Source organism: Vollenhovia emeryi, unplaced genomic scaffold (genome assembly GCF_000949405.1).
Source record: "Vollenhovia emeryi isolate VEMERY1.0 unplaced genomic scaffold, V.emery_V1.0 DF939130.1, whole genome shotgun sequence".
Lineage (NCBI taxonomy): Eukaryota > Metazoa > Arthropoda > Insecta > Hymenoptera > Formicidae > Vollenhovia > Vollenhovia emeryi.
Genome location: NW_011967236.1, coordinates 2,655,872 through 2,665,437, shown reverse-complemented (window position 1 = coordinate 2,665,437; position 9,566 = coordinate 2,655,872). Strand labels below are relative to the sequence as shown.

General features: G+C 43.1%; 1 protein-coding gene across 7 annotated transcripts in view; it reads right to left on the bottom strand.

The window, feature by feature from the left end:
- Nucleotides 1-1,209: 1,209 nt before the first annotated feature.
- The window catches only part of LOC105568356 (lachesin-like), a 286,391-nt gene continuing 278,034 nt past the window's right edge, over nt 1,210-9,566 (bottom strand). For all 7 annotated transcript variants that reach the window (XM_012023968.1, XM_012023966.1, XM_012023969.1 and 4 more), the window contains one exon: nt 1,210-4,912. In XM_012023968.1, the coding sequence (XP_011879358.1) occupies nt 4,803-4,912 (110 nt within the window). In that variant the 3' untranslated portion in view covers nt 1,210-4,802. The remainder of the gene's footprint in view (nt 4,913-9,566) is intronic.

The following is a 9,566-nucleotide window of genomic DNA, read 5'->3' as shown; positions in this document are numbered from 1 at the left end:
GACATAAATTCCCGTCGAAACGGAGGGCGTACCAAGCTTTCCGATTTAATATTTAATAGCCTCGTAAAATGTACCTTGCTTTAAATTTGAGTAAATCCATAACGCAAATATAAGATGTCCTTAGATTCAAGGACGTCGCTTTCCTATAAAACGAGATATTGATTTGTACTATTTCCAGTCGTAACTGAAAATAATATTTCATAGTTTGTATATAACGTATAGGCAATATATATAAGATATCAATATAAAAAATACCTATCGGAAAGAGAAATGTTAAATAAAGTTTCCACATAAGAATGCAGTCTTTGAAAGTATACAAGATTAGAACAACTTTATCAAACAATGTCTGAATTAGGTCAAAATTTGTTAAGTGTCGGTCGACGATTTATCCTTCATAAAAAAATACATAAATATGGAGGCGAAGAAATCGCGTTTTAACGGCAATTAATTTTTAACATGTTAAAAAAACTAAAATCTCTGTCCATCCGCGACGCAGGGCGAGCATGCGATTTACTATCGCGGAATGGACCGTTCGCGTCGAATTGCTCATGGAAAAAAAATCGTGTTTAACAATATACAACCTCGCCGGCGTGGTACGTCCATCGGAATCGTCGTTTCGCGAACCGTAATACACCGCTCCAAAAACGCATCACTCGGAATGCATACACGGTTGCGCGATTGTTGACAATCGCTGCGGCAAACGTATCGGCGTATCGGCGAACCATCGTATTTTCTGCTTATTAATCGTAATATCGCATCTTCGTGATTAATTCAGCTATGTATCCAGGGACGAGCGATGGTTTCTCGAAATCTCGAACTAACACGATTTTGAAACTTTAATCACCTTCGAAGAATATACCTGCGCTATTAGATACGCGGTTACATGACGATTCAAATTTCTTTTAAACATAGAGACGCTAAAATAATCTTTAATGCATAAAGCCGTACGGCATAACGAATTATTGAGTAAGTCACCAGCTGAAAAAGTTACGAACATTCCTCGTTAATTCGACATCGATCGATGTTATTTTCGCAAGATTCCAATTCCACACTTGAAGAAGTAAGGAATTTTTTCGTATTTGGAAACTCGGACGAATCTCTTGACAATCTTAAGCCAACGGTACACGAAACTATTTCTCCTACTGGATCGCTTGCGAGAGCCAATAAGGATACAGAGCTCGGGATCAGGTGACTTAAGGCTGAATCCTGATTGGTTCTCACAAGCAATCCAGTGGGGGAAAAATAGTATCGCGTGCCGTTGACTTTAACAGATCGGCGAATACTCTCGATCAAAATTGTCCCGCGAAACAATCGCTCGTGGTTATAGCCACGGGTCTCAAACTCAAGTTTCACCGGTATCTGGACAGATCCACCCCTGGGGTGCATCCCCCTATAGACCGCGATCGCCGCCGCGCTCGCGGTAATGCGTCCCGCGCGCGTATCGCTCACGATATACAAATATACAATGCATCGGTCGTATACACGTATATATGCGCTTATGTACGATACATAATCGCGGAGTGCGTACATAAGCGGGGGAAACGCGCGTGTGCGCGAGTGTAACGACGTCACCGAGCAGTATCTCTGTTACGCCTGGATTGCCGTGGACTGTGGCCGCGCTCACGCATCGCTTAACATAATCCCCCATTCGACCGGGACTACATAGATTACGGAATGATACCTCCGACGGCCACTGTACAATTATATCGGCGCGGTATTGTACACATATATCCGCGGCGCGGCGGCGTCGGCGTCGCGATGCGCGTGAGCTTCGCGCGCGTACATTTCCGGAAAGGGATCGAGATAAAGGGGTGGTCAAGGTGTTTCGATATCCAGATGGATGATCTCCACGAAGCAAATCCAGGCGTCCCGTTACCGAAGCGAGAGGGGGAGAGAGAGAGAGAGAGCCGCAGGGCTGTTGTGTCGAGAAAGATCGGATTTTGTGGCCGACGGCCACCGCTCGTCCTTTTGGAGGAAAGATCAATGGTCCGCTCGACAACGAGAATCATATTGCCACTGTAATGTCTCGAAGAAAGAAATATGTCTCCGTTCGTACGTTTATTAACAGGGAAAAGCTTCTTTTTTATCTTGGGAATTAAGTGCCGGGAACGCGAACTCGATATTTTCTGTTAAAATAAACGCCAGGATCGTGCAGCTTCGCTATTCACGTACCGTTTTTCAGTGAAAACGTCGCGTTGGCCGCGCACGGTCGGAGTTTCCAATTTTGAGGCGACGCGAGGCTTCGGTGCGAAATTTTCCGTCCAAATAATATTATACTTCTCGCGTGCCATATCAGATTTCTCACGTGTATTAATCTCGCTTTAAACTTGTACCCCATTGAAATGCGAACGTAATTAACAGCTTCTGTTCGGAAAATATTGCAATTTATCACTGCCGCGGATATAATTGTTAAGTGGAAGAATTCACTCTGCGCGTAATGAAAATTTCACTGAAACGTATTAAATATAAAACTTCAATTTTAAGTTGCGCCGGCGTAAAAGGGCTAATAACGATAACTAGTGTGACAATTAGCGTAAACTACGGCAGAACGCCGAGATTCTGATATGTACAATGGCGCGTGTAAAGAGTAATGAATGAGAAGAGCGGAAGGCAATTAACTTGCTGCGCGGAGACTCTTCGCCGGAGAGAAATGTTACTGCGCTTCACACATTCGTTTCTTTATACATAAAGTAATTTAATTTTGCACCCGTATATTAATCCAATTCCGACCTATTGTTCCTGCAATAGTAATAGTGTGCTCTGCGCGCGCGCGCGCGCTTGTAATTGCATAAAACAATTCTTCTGTAGCAATAACCGAGATCGTTTCATTAATAAGCGCAAACGGCAGTCAGATGAGAGTGGTAATTTTCAGATAATCAAAAGGAATCGTATAAATCGCGACACGTTATCAGTCTCTTCGAGTCTATACACGCTAGAGTTATCTTACGTTACAATTGTAATCGGAATCAGTCCTGTATGCAGCATCTGTATCGAGTGACGGCAGTGGAAATTGCAGATGTATAATTGACGTTGAGAACGAATTGAGAAAGAGTTTCCGTAGATCATTTAATTGGCGAGTAACAATGTCCTGACGTACATGATAATTAAAAATTGTCAGTAGCGTTTTAACCGCAAAAAAATATATATATACATACCTATATATGAACGCTTAATTAAACGCGAAGGACGTTTAATGAATGCGGGGTATTCGTAAATTTTCACGGGGCAATAATATGTCGTCACGACGGATCGGACATTCGAAGTTGATATAAATTTTATCGGACAATAATGTTCCCTGATCTGCAATAAATTTAATTTTGGTCCATATAACTGACAACCTGCGCGCAATAAAATTCGTACAAAAGCAGCGCTCGGCTTCTTGTCATTACTCGTACAAAAGTGTCTGCTTTTACAAAATGTCTGTGTTTTGCAGGGGCGCATTGTAAAGTGACACCTGCATATTTATTCGCGCGCTCGCACAGTGCGTATCGAGATATATTTAAATCCCGGCGAGGCATTTCACCTCGTTATAACTTTATTTTGAGTTTCCAGTTTCGCATTTTTGTCGAAGGCAAAACGCGAGATTATACCGAGTTTTCTTTTTCGCGAAAAATTCTCAATGACTCTTACGTCATTGTCGCGCTCGCGCTATTTCGAGGAGTCGTGACCGCGCCCCCGCCATTTTTCACGTGCCGAGGCATTAATCAAATTCCCTCCCAGTTCTCTGGAGAGATCTCTCGGACGCCTCCTCATCGCCTTGGTTCTCGCTTGGAGGTGCGTCGGTTTACACGTAAATCCACACACGTCGAGGAAACGCACAATTCTTTCGTTTGATTACTTAGTTTATTATGCTTCTTTTGTTATCTCTTTACATTACGGAACAACGATTCTTGAGTATAGATGGAAAAAAATATTTATTGGATTTTATTCGACACAATATCGTAACAATGTCTTAAAAACGTATATTAAAGCAGAAGGTTGAAGCGATCTCCGCGGTTTTCGAATTGTATCACATATGACGCTTGTATGGTAACGCATGTAATATTAATGATTAAAAAAACAAAGTAAAATCGCAAAAGCTGTCGCGAGAGGTATGGCGTTATATAACCGAATAACGGAAATTGACTCGAATATTAGCTCGTCTTTGTTTAAAATTATCTCGAATACTTTCAAGTGTATCCGCGGCACGTCATGAAACATTAATATTTAAGATACTTATTGGTATCGCGGCTTGTCGATTAGTATACGTCGGCATCGTCCCGCTCTTTCTAGCTGTCCGTTTAAATTTTAAACTTTGGCGTAGCTGAGACCGAGCGGAGCGCAGTAGCTTATCGATCCCCGCGCGCGAAAACGATTTCATAGAGAATTATACGACGTCCATAACGAAGAACAGACTTTATCGAGCACAGCCAGGTATTTCAGGGTATCATCTGCGGGAGGGCCGTTTAATAAGAATAAAATTACGTAATACTTCGGTGTCGTTGTGAAAATCTCTCAATCCGATTCGCGACGATCGACCGTTCGATCGACGAGCGGTACGTAAAGCAAAATCGGAATCCATTTCAGATCGGAATAGATTAGTGTCTGTCGGTCGTAAACCAGTTACCCGTTACCAGTTACCCGTTCGCGAGCACATTTCCTGTCCATCAGCGCTCCATAATCCGCGGCTCCGCAAAAAGCGCGCTCCCCGCGAAAGATACGCGACGATATCATTTTTAGGAACCGGCGTCCCCCTCGCGCATCGCCGACGGGTCCCCTTTCCTCCGGGATGAACGGCGGCTCTTTTCCTTGCGACGGACGTCTTAATTCGCTGTCTGCGGTACGTACGGGGGCATGTACGGCCCCGTGAGAATGTACTGCACCGCCACGACCATCAACTGCGGCGCACTCCATCTGATGATGTATGCGCTTCCTGAAACAGAAATGCATTTCGCGTGTTACTCGGCGCCGTTATGCACGAGGCTTCTACGTGCGCGAGTTTATATATACAGGATGGCCCAGGTGCGCCGCGGTTCCTTTTACACCAAGTGTCTTGGATTAATGTGGAGTCCATATTTTTCTTAAGCGGGCTTTTGCTCGTTCAGTTGTAGGGCAAAAATGTATGAATTCTGACTGAGTTGGGTTTTAAGCGCTGCTTATTTCAAGATACCGTTCGCTGTGTTAAAGGGGGGGAGGGGGGAGATAAAAAGAGAGCTGTCCTCAAGTCGCCATGAAATTCATACTACTGTGATAAGGGCATCTTACGAAGACACCCTGTATATTAGATGATCCACCTGCGGCTGCCGCCATTCTTCTTCACGCAAAGAGGAACGCGGGTGGGTCCCTATGGAAATGCCGTTTCGACCGTTTAACGCCCTCGCCTCCACGTTTCTTTCCGCCTATCTCCTTTAACTCAAGAACGCGAGCTTTTTACGTCATTTTTCAAAACAGCACCTTCTTTATTGCAATTTTCGTGTGACAGAAATGTTTCTGCTTTCCTCGATTCAATTTGAATTTCTGATCAGAAACTCGCTTCCCGCCGAATTGGGAATCGCCAATATTCTTTATATTGATCGCACCATTTTTGCCACTCGTAGGTTTCAATATAACGAGATCTCCGGAGATCTATAATTCTATGACTAAAAGATGACGAAAGGAAGTCATCGATGCCGACTTTTAACAGACTGACACGTACAGAGGGTAATGCGGGATACCGAATAGTGATGAAGTTATATATTCGTTTAAACATGTCTGATACTACAAGCTCCTTTGATGTATAATAAAACAAATGTACATGCAATTTTCTAGCGCATACATACGTTGTGCATCTAGAAGAAGATTTAGTTACGTTAAACAAATGTGATACGTTGAAATCATATATTTCTTTGAATCTACACCCACAGAAAAAATTTCCGAATCCAATGCTATTACACTTAAATGTATCATAAAATAGGATCGATATAGCGCCAATCACATTTATTATAGAGAAAGGAACATTTTAATCTTAAATGAAAACTTTCAAAATCTAGAATAAAATGGTAGTATGTATCGTCTGTTGTGGAATATCGTGGCGCCGACTTCGTGCGTTGTAAGATGGAGAAAAAATTTATCCTAAACGCAAAAATATATAAGGTTACATTTATATAAGTTACCCTTGTCTCAATACAGTAAGTCAATCTTTTTTTAATTCGATAGAGGAGAAATAAGAATTATTGATTTTATTTTGATATCGTCTTATTTTTATACTAAATGAGATTGCGAGAAATATAAATGCGTAAAGAATATTTTTGTCTCGGTAAAAGAAATCCTTTCTGAGGGTGTACTAAGGTTTTAATTACTTCTACTAAAACATTTGCTAGATTCGAAGAAATAGATATGAATTCTCCTAGAAATTCCAGTCTCGATCGAATTGAATTTCGGTTAGTGGAAAGAAATCATTTCTTTGAAATTAAATAAAAGCCTAGTGAGGTCAAAGTTCAAACAAATTTGTTTAATTTCAAAGAAACTTTTTTCTGGATGTGCAAACCGACGAAACCGAGATAACGCGGTAATATTGAAGTTCGGTGGCGCACACATCCAACGATATATATTTATAAATTCACCTTTATTACAATACAAAGTGCGATTAAAACGTTCTGTCATCAAGTTAACGAGTCATCTACTTCGCTTCCATTTTAAAACCAACTGAACGAAAATGTCATCCGCGCAAAACACACCACGCCGTGTACTTGCAAAATGCGTTGGCCGTAGAATACCGCCGGTGTCACTCGCCGTGTACGATTTGCATATCTCCCTCTACATTCATTTACATGCTGAACGCACGAAAAGACTGTTCCTCGCTCCCATAATATCATAATATTAACGCTTGGTGTACATTTTAACGCGATTTCGGAAAGCGTACATATATAACGCCGTATCGCGGAATCGGTTGGGAAAGCGCTGTAAAATATTTTCAAGACGATGCTCGAATCTACGACGTTAATTTCTCGGCGACTGCGATCAGGCTGTAAAATAACGAGCAATTGCGAAGGCGTACTATTAAGGTGGTGAATAATTTATACCGTGAACGCTCGGGAAATCAGTAGGACGTCGCTAATAGCTCGCAGTTCCCGAGGGAGCTTACGGTTAATCTGATTAATCAGCTCGATATGTGTCGATAATTAATCACGCGCTATAGGATTAGATGTTTAGATATTTTTAATGTGCAGACCTTCTTATACTGTCAAACGGAGTAATCCGTACGTTTTTTTTTCTCTCGCGCGATACTCGAACGGTTTGTCTCTCGGTTACTAGAGCTTGAAACGATCGCCCTCCGATGTGCATTACATATTCCGCGGATCAAAGGCATCGAAATCTCTCGTTAAAGTACACGGCGCAAATATCCGTCTTAAACCACGGCCGTATATTTCGCTAAAAACTGTTACATTTCACAAATTTGACTTACACCACTTACAAAGTAAACGGTTCGCTTAATCTCCCTTTTTTTTCCTTAGAATTCTAACCGTTTTACAAAGCTCGTTATCTCGGTAATTACGTGCGGGTAGGTTAAACGGCGGCTGGAAATTGGCCGTGCGAAACTTTAAATCCCGTTTAGAAATTTCACGGTCTATATTTTCACGATACCTTTCGACCGGATCGACGCGCGTGTGCGAGTTGGTGAGAGAAAACTATATGCAGCTTGACTCTGCGCGCTGCGAAAAGCGGCAGGGGCCGCGGGGAGGAGGGAGGGACGGTTGAAGGCTTCTGGATAAGCGAGAGAGACCCGGAGTTTCCAGCGGAACTTTTCGTCCCAAAATCCCCCGGGTGTGTCTCGAGTGCCATCCCTGATCCCGGCCTCAGCCGAGCGAAACTACAGCGGAGAGATCTCTTTGCTTTTTCGATAGACATGCGCCATCGGGATGCACCGATGCGTTCGTCGGAATATCGCGCAACGCTATCCGGGATTATCCGAAATGCCTCTCGAGTTCCGGACATAATTCTCGCGCGATTAATTGTTGACTCGTCCAGAATCTCCGGCGTGGCGTTTCTAGCTTTAACGCGCCTACTGCATCGAGAAATGTCTCTTGAATTAATTAACTGTAAAAAGAGGAAAACGTGAGTTTCGTTGCTCGCGATCCTCTTACTTCTTTAAGAATAAGTCTCTTACGCACGGAGAGAATTTTCTCTTCGCTCTCTAAATGTCAATCAGTAGATTACAGTGAGTATTCACTGTTTTCAGTGATAATTCACTGATTGATTTTTAGAGAGTAAAAATTACGTGATCGTGGGACAACGTGGCATTTTCAAGACCTTTATGAGAGTTTTTAAAAATTTCACCATTTTACTAGTAAGATATCTACTAACAAAGTATAATTGCTAGTGAAATGTATGGTAAAATTTCAAAAAGCTCTCATAAAATCCCTTGAAATGCCGTGCTGTCCCTCGATTGCATAATTTTCAGGATAAATTTGAAGAGAAAATTCTTTCCGTGCAGAGTTGTAAATATCTGCATAAATTAAACGGAGACGAAATGCTCGTAAACAACACGAAATAAAGATCACGCCAGTATCGAGATAATCTGAGAATATAATTTTCGTGAGAAATCGATTTATCACGATCCACGGTCACATAACGATTCCAATTTTGGAGAATAGCCTCGGGTCAAATCAAATTTTACGATGAGAAATCGCGGAATACACACGAGGACATCGTATAAGTAAAACAACACATGACGCACAAAATGTGTTTTACGATATCTCAGCTGTCTCCGTGCAATATCGACGAAAGTTTTTCCCCAACTAGTGCTTACGCATTTATTCACAGGGGTATCATCTACCGTGCATGTATCGCGTTCTCGCCGTTATCATCCCGAGTCAATACTCGTTCTCCGAAGCAACCTGTGCTCTGGAGAACGTGGACAATCTCAAATTGTCCGCGGAAAAGGAGTGGAAAGGACATTCTCTCTCTTTCTTCCTTTTCCGAATGTTTCCATAAGATTTTATTTACGTTGCGGTCCCTGATTTATCGTCGATCCGGCTCACGCATTCGCGTTCGCGCTCGCGCTACTATATTTCCCCGTACGAATCCGTACGGAAGTGTATACCGGGAAATATATCGGTCGTTCCCAGCGTAGCGTTAGACGTAGCGTAGGGGGATGGGCGGCAGGGTGCCGCCTGCAGGCTTCTATCGTGGACACAGGGCGGTATAACAGATTACTCCCTATCACGTCCAATATGTCAAGCCGCGCGGACGACGAGGAGTCAAGCATTATATTGCAAAATAAAATGGCTCGCGTGTGGCGTCCCGGTGCATACACACCGCGCTCGCTACCCTCGATCCTCTCCCCCCCCCCTCCCCACCGGGCATGAAATATCGCGATGCGCCGGTCGGGAACATGATGTGCGTATTATTGGCACTTTCGTCGAAGAATTATGTATTTTTTCATATTTGCGCCTGGATAGTCCGCCGTCAAGGGCGAAACGAGACGGCCTTGCAAAACGCATGGACATATAGAATGGACTGAGTATTACGCGGGACGAACCGGCACTACACTAGAGAGGGGGGAGAGGGAGGGAAAGACAGGGAGAGACGCGGAGAGACAGGGAGAG